The 16,624-nt window shown below is 36.1% G+C and overlaps 2 protein-coding genes across 3 annotated transcripts in view; one reads left to right on the forward strand and one right to left on the reverse strand.

The window, feature by feature from the left end:
* The window catches only part of LOC120529572 (FYVE and coiled-coil domain-containing protein 1-like), a 238,352-nt gene that overhangs the window by 78,648 nt on the left and 143,080 nt on the right, over window positions 1–16,624 (reverse strand). The gene's annotated exons all lie outside the window — the stretch shown is intronic.
* LOC120529573 (C-X-C chemokine receptor type 2-like) lies at window positions 12,549–15,256 on the forward strand. The gene is made up of 2 exons (XM_039753480.1): window positions 12,549–12,649; window positions 13,096–15,256. Exon 2 carries the CDS (start codon window positions 13,116–13,118, stop codon window positions 14,043–14,045), a length of 930 nt encoding a protein of 309 aa, XP_039609414.1. The 5' UTR covers window positions 12,549–12,649; window positions 13,096–13,115; the 3' UTR covers window positions 14,046–15,256.

Below are 16,624 nucleotides of genomic sequence, written 5' to 3' on the forward strand. Positions count from 1 at the left end.
CATAGCCAAATGCAAAGCTAGTGAAAAACAGTCTGAAAAGATGAGGAGGGAAAAATGTCAGTGGCCTTCACCTGTTACACCATTCCTGTTTTGGGTGTTGTCTCTTTGTTGCCCCTCTAGTACACTTGTTGTTAATTTCATTAACACCAAAGCAGCTGAAACTGATTAACAACCCCATCTAGCACTTAACTGACCAGATCAATATCCCAGAAGTTTCACTGACTTGATGTTATACTCTGATTAAAAAGTGTTCCTTTCATTTTTTTGAGCAGTATATATATATATATGTTGTGATGTGAGATTTTGCATACAAGTTGATAAATATTTTGTATGTCTTTATTTGTAATTTAGGCAAAGCAATGTGATATTGGTGTTACATTAGTGAGAAGCATTGATGTTTGTCCCTGCCTTTTGGGACTGAGTCTCTTTGAATTTTACGACAGGATTTGGGGGAAGTGCCTGAAACCAGTTTGTCAAGTATTTCTCAGCTAAAGTCTGTCAACCCCCGTAAGAAAGCCAGGCTGCCTAACTGCCAAGCTTTACCTTAACATATGGTTTTGGGGGATGGCAGGTGTTAAGATGTTTTCTGTTCCCCCATTGGTCTGAAGTATGGCTGTTTGGAACTGGCTTGTATCAGAAGCCTTTAAGTACCACAACGTCCTATTGGCTCTAGGGGTTGGACACAACATCTATAAATCTGCTTGCTTAACCTCACTCTCTCTCTCTTACTAACATCTGATGAAGGAGTATCTCTCTCTCTTACCAAACTGATGCATTTACTGAAAGGACAACACAATGAAGAGCACAGGTCGGCAGCCATACTGAAACAGGCAAGGTGGCCTGTTCTGAAGACAGCTGGCCACAAATGATGCCTTAACTATAGACATTTTAAGTAACTAACATGTCTGTGTGCTGCCTGGACTACACATCACCATTTGATCAGGTTATATGGTTGCCAATATTCAAATGTACTTTGCATATTGTTACAGTGATACCTTAAGAAATGAGTTTAATTCGTTCCATGACGGGGCTCGTAAGTCAAAATGCTTGTATCTCAAATCAATTTTCCCCATTGAAATTAATTGAGATGAGATTAATTCATGTCAGCCCCCAAAAAACCACCCCAATTTTTTGTTAAATATTTTCAGCATAAGAAAAATGTATTTATAATGAACAAATATTGTATACAAACAAAATAAAACCTAATACATTAAAGAGAATCTCAAGAAATAAACAGATTTTGGCGAAGCTGATTAGCGTATTATAATGTTTTTTTCTTTCTCTTCACTTTTGCTTAATTGAATTTTCTTCTTCACTAGTTTTTTTTTTTTTGCCACGCTTTCCTTTCATTCGCAGGGCGAAACCTATCCATGGAGCTTTGTTTAGTCCTCCCCTTTAGAATGTTTCTGAAATAAGTTAGGCAAGTATCATTAAATAGTGCCGCAGCGCAATCAGTTGTAACTTTTTCAGGGTATTTCTTTTCAATAAAGTCAAGTGTTAGGCAAGTGTCATTAAATAGCGCGGCTGCGCCATCAGTTGCAACTTTTTCAGGGTGTTTCTTTTCTTTAAAGTTCGAAACTTTTTCCCACATTGCAAACACTTTCTTTATCTCACTTTAAGAGATAACCTCCTCCGCGATACCGATCTCCTGCAGAACGTCCGTATGTTGCTGTGTCTCTAGTTCCGTCAACTCCTCTGTCGTCAGTTCCTCGGAATGTGTGGCGACAAGCTCTTTGATGGCTCGTATTTCGAATTTTGGCTCGTAACTCAAGGCAAAAAATCGACTCAGTGATGGCTCGTATCTCAAAAAACTCGTATGTTGGAGCACTCGTATCTCAAGGTATCACTGTATTATTTATAAATATTATCAATAATACATTGTTTAAATTGTAACTTAAATCCTGCTTGTCTTTTACTACACCTAATTACCTGAGGTTATAGATGTAGGAGGGAAGGTGGGGAGAAGTTATATACTACTAGCAAAATCGTTGTAAAGATGACAGGTTTCATTCATCGATTCGTTTCTTACTGCATCAATAAACAGCTCTGACACACTGCATGCACGGGTTTTTTTTTTACACTGTCTTCCTTTAGCGGGACATTGACTTTTTCCACCGTGTGCTTTGTTTCCACAGTAGCAACATTTATGAATATGCTTGTATGTATCAGACGCTTCATATTTTTTGCTGCCTTTTCAATTGTGTAATTCGGTTTTGTTCAGCTCTTTGGAACTGTTGCTTTTTATCTGTGCACTGCATCAGTTCACGTGAGCCGCTCGGTGTACATGCATCGAAGTTCCCCAGTTGTGCTGGTGCCATCTCGTGCTATGTCCATGGCTGTATTTAATGTTACCTTAATCCTGGCACTTAAAACTTTCTCTCGCAGTTTCGCTGAGTTTGTGCCAAACACCACGCTGACCATCTCATCTTCCTCTGCATAAGCACAGTCCTTAACCCGTGAATATTTAGTGGGAGTTTGCTATTGGATTGCCGCTGACGGACGGCCTTATATGGGCAGGCACTAAATTACAAACGCCAGCGGCAGCCTGTCTATGAACTTAATTTAAAGTGTAGGTTTACATCGTGCTTTGTTTCCGAAGTAGCAGAACTCATCAATATGGTTGTATATGTCACTCGCTCGCTTCTTATTGTTTCGCTGCCTTCTCAATTATATAATGCATGTTTTCTTCAGCGCTTTTTGGAGGTCTTCCTGATTTTCTATGTACTGCGTGATTACGTATGAGGCGTGATGATGTCACACGAAACTCCGCCCCCACGGCGTTCAAGCTCATCTCCATTACAGTAAATGGAGAAAAACAGCTTCCAGTTATGACCATTACGCGTAGAATTTCGAAATGAAACCTGCCCAACTTCTGTAAGGAAGCTGTAAGGAATGAACCTGCCAAATTTCAGCCTTCCACCCACACGGGAAGTTGGAGAATTAGTGATGAGTGAGTGAGTGAGTGAGTGAGTGAGGGCTTTGCCTTTTATTAGTATAGATAATACCTTATAAACAGTGGTAAGTCTGTGAGATTTGAGGCATTCTGACAAAAGCTACATATTAATAATACAATAGGAGAAAGTAGGGTAAAATATATTACTCTACCAAGATAAAACAATACATATTCTTTTAAATAATTTTAAAATAAGCCCAAGATCCAATACACCAGAACAAAAAAAAAATCTGTAAATACACCATCATGCTTTTGCAGAATTTTAGATAAAATTATCATTTTCCATAATCACTAGGGGCATGAGATTAGCTATGTGTATACAGCCCTTCATCAACACATCTTTCACTTTTGTGGCTGCAAAATTCTGACAAAATTTCCTCTGATCTGTTAATTTGCCTCAATTTGTCATAAAACAAACTTTAACCTGAACAACATATATGTTTCCTGCCTTAGCATTTTAGAACTGTATATAAAACTGACACTGCTACCACAAAAGTATTAATGCTGACTTGGTTATACTGTTCATTAACTCTTTCTTGTCAATCCATACTTATGTTCTTTAACACCTTCACTCTATGTAATTACCTTCTATTGACATATATTAATTTGTTTACTTTGTAATGTACCTTGGGGAGGCTTCTTGCTATGAAATTGCTTTAAAACTTGGCTAAAAAAATGTCCTACCAACTGCAGCCTGCATTTGTGCTATTCTGACTCAAAAGAAGTGCCACAATAGTCAAAAGGAATAAAAATGGTTATTTATTCAGAGAAGGTACACAAAGAAGCAATGATCCAAAGAAAAACACTAAAGCTAAATATAACTTGTATTAATTATCCTGTGGGAACTTTTTGGTATTTAGTCAGTCTCCAACATCTTTTTCTTTCTTTGGTACCCTTAAAATCTGTATAACTATTTTCAGGTCATTATTTAAATAGTAAGACATACTATCGCTGGTAGTTCCCTGTAAGCTACACTGCTACGTGGAAAAGCTCTTCAGTCTCCTAAACAAATTCCTGTTTTAAAGTAGGTACTGTTGAGCTCATACCTTGCTAAATGCCATTTGTCAGTGTTATGGCACTGTCAGGGTTGTTGTCCTGGTTCAAGTTTATTTCATGTTTATTTAGTCTTTCTGTTGTTGTTTAATGGACTTTATCCTATTGTTTTATTAATTATGTTTTTGGTTTTTGTTCTATTTGATATTCTGTTTATTAATTATTGTGTAATATTGTGTTATAATTAAATTGTATATATTGATTTTGTGTATTACATTCAACTGCCTTGTCTCTTGTGTACAGAGCCTATACAGGCATGGCCACCCAGTTATGAAGCTAAAATGCTTCCTCAACAGTGGTCTCAGCAGCTTCAGCATTGATAGTTTGTGACTCCTGATTTTAATTTATGATTCTTGTTTATATTTCCTGGTTTTGCCATCTGCTTTGATTAAAAGGTGGTAATATTTGTTTTCTTACTTACTGGTTCTGTTTGCGTTAAGTTTGCCTTTGCCTTGCTCTTTTCCTGGATTTTCTTTTTTTAAAATTCTTTACAATAAATGTTTTACGATATTCAAGGAACTTTCTTTGTTTTGTTGGCCACCTGTTTTTCTGGTTTTCCCCTCTCTCCTTTTGATATTTGTTGAGATTTTTTGATTTTTAAAAGTCTCTCATTTTAGGCCTGTGTAAGTCTGAAAGCTTGCCTTTCAAGTTTGGCCTACTCAGCCTGTGGCTGAAGTCTGGGCTCAGGCCAGAAATAAGGGCTGGTTTGGTCTTTAGTGTTTGTGTTTCTTTGTGGAAGTATTTCACAATAGTCTGCATGGATAACAAGCTTCCTACTTTATTTGAGTGGACTATAATCAACTTGGCAGATAAAAAGTTGACAGGCAGAATAGGTCTCCTATTTTTCTTGAAACAGAAATTAAGATGCTTTTTTGACAATTTGGTAAAATCCTTAAACACATTTCCTTATATGAAAAATTAAGGATATCACAAATATTTAACAAACATAGAAACCTCTTAATTTACATTGTTAAGATCATTATTTTGCTCTTATTTTTATTATTTGCATTTCTGATACCACTTAGTGGCTATTTTTAGTTGCAACAATATCAAAATTTTCAAAAATGTTACTTTCATTTCCCTTGATATATTTAATCTGAAACAACATTTTACAAGCATTTCCTGGCTACTGCTTTGGCTGACCCATTCAGATCAAATATCATTGAACAAACTTGTTCTTGGTTATTTTAAAAATTGTACTTTTCCTTTCTCTAGGTTAGATGCCACATGTAAAAAATCACAGTTATACTTAAACAGATTCTCATTCTGAGTGCTGTAGGAAATAATATTATTATAAGTTTGTTTTTCAGACTTGTACAACAGGCAACTACTACACTCATTTAAATACTAGAAACAATTCAGTTAAATTTACTTCATATATTGGTCTTCACCCTGACAACTTTGAGAACTTAAAATTTTTAATTAATGAGACAAAAAAGACAAAGCAGAGTAACTGGAAATATAAACATACATATTTAATTAAAGCTAAAGTAATAAATTAATAAAAAGAGCCAGTCATCTTCAGAACCTGTATAATTCCATTTGGAGCTATAACCTGTCTAGACAGAATCTGGGACAAGGTGGAAACCAATGCTGGACAAGTTTTAGTGAATGAAAAGACAGATGGATATTTCAGATAAACATAAAAACAATTACTACTATCTTCCACTGCTGTAAAACAGATATTATGCAACATTAGGTGATGTTGTTTTCATTTAATAATGTCGAAAAGTGCAGTATAATTGCATCCAATCTGTGCAAGATGTCCTTTGCCTATCGTCCTGTTTTTGACTACTTTTTCCTGTATCTTTAAGCTTTTTTGTTTTCCTCTTCACAAGTTCGAATGCTTTCTTTTCAAACTTTATTTACAAACAAATCCTTTCCTCTCCCTTTAATGGTTATGTTGTGCATTAAATCTCTTTGGACATAAAATGAAAATACTACTGGATGATTTTAAAGGTGTGATTCTTGCTTATGACAAATAACACAATACTGACTTTTTAGTGGTCATCACACATTCTTGCTAAGGCTGTGTGGTAGGCTAAAATCAGTCTACTGATGGTACAATAAACATTAGATAAAAACATACAAACATCAATTACAATTAATGTAAGTTTAAAAGCAATGTTTATTATTCCGAGCCATTAACATTTGCTGCTTAATACATTTTGTAGCTGTCTTAATCATTCTCTTGAGAATCTATAATGACAATAATGTCTCCTCATACATACATCTTACCTCAACACACATTCTGAATTACCTGGTATTTCCCAGTACAGTAGAGTCTCACTTATCCTACCTTCGCTTATCCAACATTCCATATTACCCGATGTCCCACCACAAAAAAAAAAAGCATCAATCGGCAACAAGAACTGCAAGTTGCGAGTGTGAGTGTAGTCTACTTTTTGTTGCTCCCGAATCAACCGCAGCTAATTACAGTGGAACCTCGGTTTGCGAGCATAATTCGTTCTGGAAATGTGATCGCAGTCCAAAGCACAGTAGGTGAGGTATATCAATGCGAATTTCCCCATAAGAAATAATGTAAATTCAGATGATTCGTTCCACAAAACAAAACTATTCATATAAAAATGATTAATACAAAATATAAAGTAAAAATACATAAAGCAAATTAACCTGCACTTTACCTTTGAAAAGAATCATGGCTGGTGTGAGTGAGTTTCTAAACTCTTGGGGGATTCAACCCAACAGGACGACACGCGGAAGAGCGTCCCAAAGCAATCGCAGTCTCCCAGCGCTGTAGCAGTTAGCCATAAAAGAGAATCCGAAAAGATCGCGGACATGCTATAAGCAACTGCTGTCGATGGATGATACAAGGAACATTATAAATGCGCAGGGCACAGTATTACTTTCCCCCAACCCTGCCTGACTGCTGTGTCTGTGTATAGGAGAATGGCAGATCCCACTACAATAAATAACCGTGTTGTTGCTGTTTCAAACTTAATAAAGCTGGTGTTGCTAAAGTACTGAGACTCAGCTTCGTGTTTCGGGTGCAAGACGGGGGCTCGCACGTCACAGCACAAACACACACACACAGTCACAATGCTGTAGTAAACAGTATACGTTCATACCAATGTTGACTATATGAGTGACAGAGTTAAGGCTCTAGAAACTGCAATTAATTACATTGAGTAACAAGAACATGCTACAGGAATCGACATAATGATGCTGCAAAGATGGCGAGACTTGACAGCGAAAAAACGGCACTCGTCAGGAAAGCAAATTACGATCAAAAATGTCTTTAAATCATCACAGAACTTTTTAAGTACAGTACATACTGTATTTAACATCAGACAATTTAATTTTTTTAGTTCATTTCTTCTGTTGTTTTGTTGTAAAACATGATTATTAGGTTCGTAATGTGTAAAATTATAACATAGTTTGACGTTTAATAGGCTTTTTCTTAACATCTGCCATTATCCAACGTTCTACCGGCACGTTTATGTCGGATAAGCGAGACTCTACTGTAGTTAATTTTTCTTTTGCAGCATTAAATAATATTTCTCTATAATGATAATAATGGGGATTGCTAAATATATTAATTGCTTTTCTGTTGGTGAACAGAGAGGGCAGTTTTGTTCCCTTCTATATCCACAGGCACTTTTAAAAACTGCATATGGCTTTGAGATTCGACTAAAAATGGCTGTTGCAGTTTCAGAAATAATAGGGATAAATAAAAATATGTTGTTATTGTATTATGATGTTTTTGTATGGACTCAACCCACATATTTGAAATTTTACATTCAAATTGACTAAAAATAACAAGTCCTAACATATGATATCTGCATTTTTTTGCAATTACATGATCTAATGCAGCATCCAGAAAAATTATGACTCGTAGTATGGAGCAGGAAGTAGAAGCACTTTCTAAATGTACGAATAGTTTTGGGGCATTGTTTTTTTCTTATAAAACAATCTCTTCTTTATAATAATGAAGTCTCCATTTTCTAAATGTTACAATGTAGTGGCTATTATGTAAAATTATGCAAAACATCAATCTATACATACATTTAGTGAATCTCCTTTATCTAAATTTGCAGGAAATTGGAGCCTGGTCTGACCTGGGCACAAGGCAGAACCAATATGGGCTGATCATTAGATTACCTTTAGGGCACAATTAGGCATGCAAGAATTTTAACACAATCTAAGATAATTTAGAGTCAGGCATTAAATCAACCTATATACTCGCAAGAACAACATGCCTGAGATTTGAACCCAATTCAAAACAGGCTGCCCAAAATGCTTAGATACCATTTAAAAGCCAGAATAAAGACAACAAAAATTCTAAAAAGGCAAAGGGGATTTTAAAAACACTTTTTAACAATTCGTTTATCAAGTTCTTTATCAAACTGAACACACTGTATATGCAATTTGTTTGAATAAACAATAAACCAGAAAAAAATCAACTTATGCCAATGGTGTTAATGATTGTAAAGTTTGACCATTATTTGTATATATTTGATGTAGCATTTGTATTTCTTCTAAAACTATAGTGTGTGACAGTACAAAACAAAAACATCATGAATGTATGATTTATAGATGAGTTTCTTAATCAGAGTCCTACTAAGGTATAAAGCAGCAAAATTATATTTACCACTAAACTTGAATTATTTAATGGATCAACACTGTTCAAATCTTTGAGCAGGCGACAATAGCTTGGTCCAATGTTAATGAGTTTTGGTGTATGCTTTTATATGCCAAGTGATTGGTTGGACCCTGGTTCAGGTTTCATTCTGGCCTTGGACCATTTAGGATGTTGTACTAAAATGCTTTCCTTACCTCACCAATCCCATTCAGTATTTTCTTTTAATTTAGAAAGATCTCTATCTAACTACATGGTAATCTCTATCAAACTACATGGTAATTTATTCCACATGTCTATGGATCTCTGTATGAAGGGAAAATTATAACATTTGTGATAATTCTATCCCTAACAAGTTTCCATCTACATCCCCATGCTTATTTTCAAAGTCTTAATTTAATTGAAAACCAGGGATTAACTGTACTAATTCCTTTCACAATTTAAATCCAAACGTTTCACCTCTTAACTTTCATTTGTATAAACTGAAAAACTTTTTCAATGTCTCTTGATAACTCACACCTCACAGTACTGGGATCAACCTAGTCATTTTAATCTGCTGCATCTTTCCTGTTATATAAAGACCATAATAATACTGATATTCAAAAAAAGACTACAGAAAACAAAGTACTGCAAAAATCAATGTTGTTTTTAGGAATCTCGATTCTGCATTGACCGGATAATAGGACAATGTCAAAATGGATGAAAAATTAAACCAACATGTCAAAATGGAGGAGTGAGACAGAGGTTTCCTTAGTCCCTATTACTTTCTTGATGTGATCAGAGGTAATGTTGGTTCAGGTCAAATATGATTTAAAATATGTAAAAGTAGAGCATAATGCACATGGATAAAAACTCTCCTGATCAGGATATTGTTGCAAGTACAGGGTGCAGCAGAAATAACTTTTTGAAAAATCACTGTGGGGTCCCCAAAGCAGGTAGAGGGGTGTGGTCCATTCCATTAGGTATGGTACATAATAAAGTTTTCAGTTGTCACCATGCCGTGGTCGGGTGAGCATCAAGGCTTTGTAGTGGATGCTTTTTTCAAAAATGGCGAATCTGTAGCTGCAACGCAGAGAGTGTTTCGCAAGCGGTTCAGTTTACATGCTAATGAAAGTGTTCTAGACCGGAAAACGATTTTGCTGTGGGTTCAAAGAGTAAGGGCAACAGGATCTGCACTGAAGAGAAAACCACCAGGACTTCCCAAAAATGTGAGAACACCGAAAAACTTTGCTGCAGTGAAGGCTTCAATTGAGCTGTCTGCAACGTGTTCAGCACGGAAACATGCCTCAGCTCTTCGGATTTCGGAAAGAACTTTGAGGTGAATTTTGCATACTGACCTTCATTTACACCCATACAAGATTATGATTGGTCAGGAATTGTCTCCAGTAGACTGGGGAGGATGTATGGATTGCTGTAATGGGATCCTCACAGCTGTGCCTCCCACTGGCATTCTGTGGAGTAGCGATGAAGCCCATTTCCACCTTTCTGGCACAGTAAACAAACTAAATTTTCGCTACTGGGCTGTTGAAAACCCTCAAGAGCTCCATGCACGACCTCTTCACAGCCCAAAAGTGAATGTTTCGTGTGCTTTGTCGTCTATAGGCGTCATTGGGCCTTACTTTTTTGAAGAGGGTGGAGTCATAGTTACTGTGAATTTCAACCGATACCGTGACACATTGGAGAATTTTCTGCGCCTGAAAATTGAAGAGTATGGGAAAGAACACAACCTAGAGGACTTCTGGTTCCAACAGGATGGAGCTACGGCCCATACAGCAGTCGTCCGTGCAAAATTTTGCAGGAGATGTTCCCGGGTCAAGTGGTCTCCTTACGCGAGGCAGTTCCGTGGCCACCGCACTCGCCTGATTTAAGCCCCTGTGACTTTTTTCTGTGGGGGTACCTCAAGGCCGAAGTTTTCAAACATCGTCCTCGGTGGTCCTTGGACCAACTAAAGGAGGCTATTCAAGAAGAAACTGAAGGAATTTCGCCGGACATGCTAGTGAGAGTAATGGAAAACTTCCAAGAACGGCTCCAAATGTGTATCAGCCGTCAAGGCCACCATTTGGACGATATAATTTTTGAAACTTAAAGTAAAAAAACTTTTTTATATCTACATTTGGGAAATAAAAAGTTTTTGGTGATACCTCGTAGCATTTTTTTTCAATCCCCCTTTGAAATGTGGGGTTTATTTCTGCCGCACCGAAGGTTCACAATACTTCATGGACAGAATTAACCAGAGTCACTAATAACACAACCTTTAACTGAAAAGAAGAACTACTGACTTCCACAAAAAATATACACAAATTAATCATAAAAATAATATTAGGGAATATGTCATTGTAGGACTAACAGACAAGGACAGTGTGAAAATCTAGGAAGAATTATTGTAGCTTTGAGTTGCAAGGTAGCATATAGCATCAAGTCAGACACATAGAAGAAGAATCTAGTGTCCAACGAAGTTCATTTTAAAACTTTAGTGAAAACTATAAGAACAACATAAAAAATTCAGGAAAAATATTACACATAAAAAATAAGGCTTCTCTATTGTGTTACAATTTTAGTTTATGTTAAGATTACAGTTTTGGTGTACAGGCTACATATTGAAATTGTTCGCTACAATGCTTTGCCAACTGCAAGGCAGAACAAAGACAAATTAGGCAAAATTCGTCACAAGAATTAAGAAGAATATTAACAAGAAAGCTAGATAGACTAATCTATTTACATATTATTTTGTAATTTACTAAGAATGGAACTTAAAACTATAAATGTTGTTGTCAGTCAGTCTTTCTTTTTCTAACCCACTTAGTCTCAAACAGGGTCACAGGGGGTGTAGCAGTCTATCCCAGCTAGCATAAGGTACAAGGCAAAAACAAACCGAAAACATCACAGGGCGAAGACACACAGCCACACTCCAACTACACCATAGGGCCAATTTAGTGTCACCAATCCATCTAACCTGTATGTCTTTGGAAAGAAACTGCAGCCACCATGCTGACACAGGGAGAACATGCTAATTCCACATTAGGAGGGCCTAGGATGCAAACCCTAAATGTGGTTGTGTACAAAACAGTATGAGCTGGAGAGATAAGATGGTAAATGAAGAAGCAATATAAGCTGTGGATGAAGACCAGAGCCGTTTAACAATAATTTGCATTATTACATTAAAAAATTACTTCTAAATGAGTATGGTGGCATCAAAAAAACAATAAAATAGGAAGTAAAAGAAGAGGGGTTAGCAGTAACACTTTGAAAAAGCAAAAAAAAAAACAAAAAAAAAAACACTCAAATACAGTATGTTGTAAAAATAATACAAAACAACTGAAAACAATCTTGCTAATATTATGCATTGAATTCACAGCAGCAACTGTAATGCAATGTGTGTTAGAATATTTTTAGTAATAAACTGTATTTGAATGACCAATCTAAGTTTTACTTTCAAGTCAATCTATTGCCAACTGAATAAGAAATGGTTCCATTAGAAGCATGATGATCTCCGCTCTATATTTAGAAGAAAAACCTAACCAGGATATACACAGAAGTAAAAATTAGAACATGATTGTTTTTGAAAACAGTAATCAGTAGGCTTATTCTTCTTAGTTCAGCAGTACCTTCTGAAATAGAAAATAATATATTCCCATTATAAATGATAAAAACCAGTATTTAAACTTAAAAAACATGAAAGGGATAACTCATCACTTTGAAAATAATTCGAAAAATGAACCATTTACTAAATTTACTAAAATTGGTAAACCATAAAAGCTCTCAGAACAAACACAGACTGAGGCATATGACAATATACTAAAAGGGTCTACTCATCTAGTCACATGTATATAAACTCTAAATAAAGTTTCAAGAAATTCCCATGTAGTCATTTCCTGAATGATATGCAAGAAAGTCTTTATAAGAAATGTGACTATCATTTTGAAAATCAGGGTGTGTCTAAGACTTTTGCGGCATTCACTGACTGCTTTATAAGCTGTTAAGAATTTAACATAGTGGCACAACACAGCAGTTAACTTGAACACTGCAATACTACAATACGTATTGTAAGTAATTATGTCTTCTGTTTCTTGATTTCAGTTTCAGTTTGTCTTACTTTTCTTATTGTGAAGTGGTAGAACTTTGGAATGATTTTAAATAAAAATATAGTAAATTGGGTATTATGCTAAATAATAATGTTTTTATTACTATTTTGCATCATGGCTGATTTAAAGTCTATTGCCTACTTGTATTTCAAACGTGCATGTTTACATGAAAATGTTCAATAAAACAATAAATTTATTGAACAAATGCATAATTGACATTATGGAACAAAACTCACATTGTTTATTTGTAAAAATATAAATAAGATATTGTTTCAGTTACAAAAAGATGGAAATAACTAATATAATAAAACATTTATATTGGAGGAAATAGATAATAGCTCTTTTTGCTAAATTTTTATTTTTTATTAACTTTGTCTAATACATTAATTTCGCCACTGTCTCCATAGGAATCTGAAATACTGATCCAATGAATATCACCACCTCTCCCGAAGACAATTCTGAAGAATACTGGGTTTTGCTTGTTATAATGCACTTTATCATTCTTGTTGTGGGATTTCTAGGAAATGCATTTGTTCTTGCAGTATACACATGTTCAAGGAAACCATTGTGCACGATGGATGCTTATTTAATAAACCTGTCCATTTCTGACCTATTATTAGCATTTACTTGCTTATTCTATTTAACTAGTCTCATTGATAACTGGATATTTGGTGAACCTATGTGTAAAATCATTTCTTTGTTAAATGAAACAGTCTTCACATTCAGCATATTTACTGTGGCCTGCATTGCATGTGACCAGTACCTTGCAACTGTAAAATTATCCAGCTGTCCTATAAGGAAGAATGCAGTACCAACTTACATAAAAGTCATGCTTACAATCACCTGGCTATTATCCCTTCTCATTGGTATTCCTGATTATTTTGTTTACAAGGAAGAAATAACTAATGGTACTTCTCAATGCAGCATTTCTTTGGACCTACTAACTAAACAATCCTATTACATGATATTAGTATTACAGGTAACATTTCCATTTTTTATACCATTAATTGCTATTCTTTTTTGCTACATTGCCATTCTCTTTAAAGTGAGGAGTACATCTATTGTACAAAAAAGACGTGTCTACAAAACTGTACTTGGTCTAATATCTGTCTTTTTGCTACTTGAGGCTCCTTATCATATTTGTATTTTTATGGAAACTATAAAAATAATTTCTAAAACCTGGACCGAAATCACCTTCCTACTTGCTGCTTTTTCCAGCTGTATACATCCTTTTCTTTATGCCTTATTGTGGAAAAAATTTAGGAAAAGGGTTATAAAAATTACTCCATCATTTGCAAAAAATGAGAAGACTCTAAAAAAAGCTAAAAAGCACAGCGATTCTTCCAAGAAAATTTAATCAACAACAAAATCTTAAATAAACCAAGAAACAATGGACCAACAAAAAGAATCTGTTTTACCCAAGCTCACATTCACTTAGTTAGAAATTGCATGTTTTGGGACTACAGGATTACAAATTAATCTACCTCCTCAACAATATTACTCTGTTATGACTGCAGCAACATCCTATAACCTGTATGTTTTAACTTAAGCAATTTACAAATTTAAGTACTTTACAGTTAATTAAAGCTGAAAATGAATACAAGATTTATAAGAGAAATTAGGGAGGGTTAAGTTTTTTTAAATTGAACCTCAAATACCTGGGTGTTAATAAAGAAACAGTATGTTGTTTAGTGATTATTGTGATCCATGTACCGTGTGTTTTTATTGTATTGAATTTAATTTAATTAAGCTGTTCTTATTTATTTTTTCCTTTTCATTTTTTTTTATTTGTTTATTAATACAACATTAAAGGTCAAATAAAAAATCTATCATTGTCTCAAAGAACTCCAAACGATGTTTATTAGATGATCTAATTCAACAAAACTGTATAATGCATGTTGTTAATTTCTTTGCCACATACAGAACCGTACCTGTCCATTGAATGTTAGTGTCTAAATATACAACCTGATGCCTTTATGTAAAGCAGAATATGTGATTATTCCAGACCTAAGAAAGCCAAATGATATGATTCATGCCTAGTATTCAACTCTTAAACAATGGCTACATACTCCAGAGAGTTCTGGGAGTTGTTCTTCCACTGTCATTTTCATAGCTTACAACTGACAAAATAAAGGTTTTATGCCTTTTGGGTTTTCCTTTTCTGTCAAAGTTTAAGCAGGATAAGGGGAGTAAAAGTAAAGGCTAAGACCTAATAAATCTGAGCAAAAAATTTTTCAGCAATTTCTAATACAGTAGTTCTTCTGTCAGATCTGGCGAGACAGACTCACCTTGTATATCAGGGAGCCTAGGGCACTTAAAATATCCTGTCATTGGTTTAACGGCTGTGTTTTCTTGAGCAAGCTTTGGTAAGTACTAACTGCAAATACTGGAAACACTCCACAAGACTTGCTGTTTTGGAGATCCTCTGACCCAGTGGTCTAGCCATCACAATTTGGATCTTGCCAAAGTCACTCAGACCATTATGTTTGCCCATCTTAACTTGAAGAACTAACTGACAGTTCACTTGCTGCATCATATATCACACATCATGACAGGTGACACTGTATCGAGATGATCAATGTTATTCAATTGATCTCTCAGTACTTTTAATGTTGCATGCAACCTAAGCCACTTTAGCCAACAAAGGCATTCCTTCAGGTTTCATATCCCAAGATAAAACAGAGAAAGAACCAGAAAGATGAGAAAAGCCACTTTCACATATTGAAGCCTGCATCATCTTTGGCTGGGGGAGATTACTTTGTTCTTATAATACTGTAGAAATAGATATACTGTGTGTGTATAGCTGTGAAGCTCAACCCTATAGGGGCCCGGTGCCCGCCACCACAGGGCGCCTGGTGGATCCTAGAGCCCTGGAAGCCAGTACGTCCACCATAAAGGAATTCCAGGGTCACCTAGAGTGCTTCTGGGTGCTCATCCGGAACTTCCTCCACACCAGGTAGTGCCGGTGGAGGTTCATCAGGGAGCACCTGGAGCACATCCAGGTGAGCATAAAAGGGGCCGCTTTCCAACAGTCAAGGAGCGAAAGTCGGGTGGAAGAAGGCAACCCTTGGGAGAGAGGAGAGAAGGCGGCTTGAAGAGGACCATTGAGAGGCCCGAGAGAAGGGAGTTTGGTGCTGGACCACTGTGTGCTGTGCGGGACTGTGTGAGAACTTGTATATAGAACTGTACATAAACTGTGTGTGGTAGACTGAAGATCGGTGTCTGTCTGTGGTCGGGCTGGCTTTCACAATATATATACAGTAGACCCCCGCAAAGTCTCGGTTCAGAGTTCGTGGCCTCAGTCATTCGTAGATTTTTCCTTAGAACCTAACTAATAATTGTTAGAGGAAACCACAAATATCCTCCACAATTTTTATGGCTTTGTGGCAATACTGTACTGTAGAGAGAACAGGAAGCAACTGCGGCTTGGGATGGTGAAAGTAGCCAATAGAATTTGAAACTGCAACTCTCAGCAGTCCCTGCAGCGGCTCTGATTGGTCTTCTGCTGAGGGTGCTGGGGCTGTTTAGGTCAAAGGATGTCAGCACGGCTTTTAAAAAGGGGGCTGGTGACCATAAACAAAAAAAAGTTTTTGTAATTTGTGTTTCAAGTTCCTGTCTGTCTGCCTTCTGTTGAGTTACCTGTACTTATTCATTTTCTCCTGGATCATTTCATGCATCTGGATTGTCTGCCGTCTGCCTGTGTACATGAGGACTGTAAGTGGATTCAAGGTCATCCTGCAAAGAAAGGAGTGCGTCCGATGCGAGAGATGGACGTCTGAACTGGAGCTCCGCTAGCAACGGTATTATTTTTCATATTATTTGCTTATTATCCTGAGATATCCTGTATTTATTCAACCCGAGAGGGACTGCTACAGTATATGTAAGCACGTATAAACATGGCCAACAAGAAGGGGGGGTTCGAAAGAATCAAAAACT

Source organism: Polypterus senegalus, chromosome 5, assembly GCF_016835505.1.
Source record: "Polypterus senegalus isolate Bchr_013 chromosome 5, ASM1683550v1, whole genome shotgun sequence".
Lineage (NCBI taxonomy): Eukaryota > Metazoa > Chordata > Cladistia > Polypteriformes > Polypteridae > Polypterus > Polypterus senegalus.

What these genes read in the sequence shown, in the direction of transcription:
- LOC120529573 (XM_039753480.1), top strand. Translation starts at nt 13,116, where the DNA reads ATGAATATCACCACCTCTCCCGAAGACAATTCTGAAGAATACTGGGTT.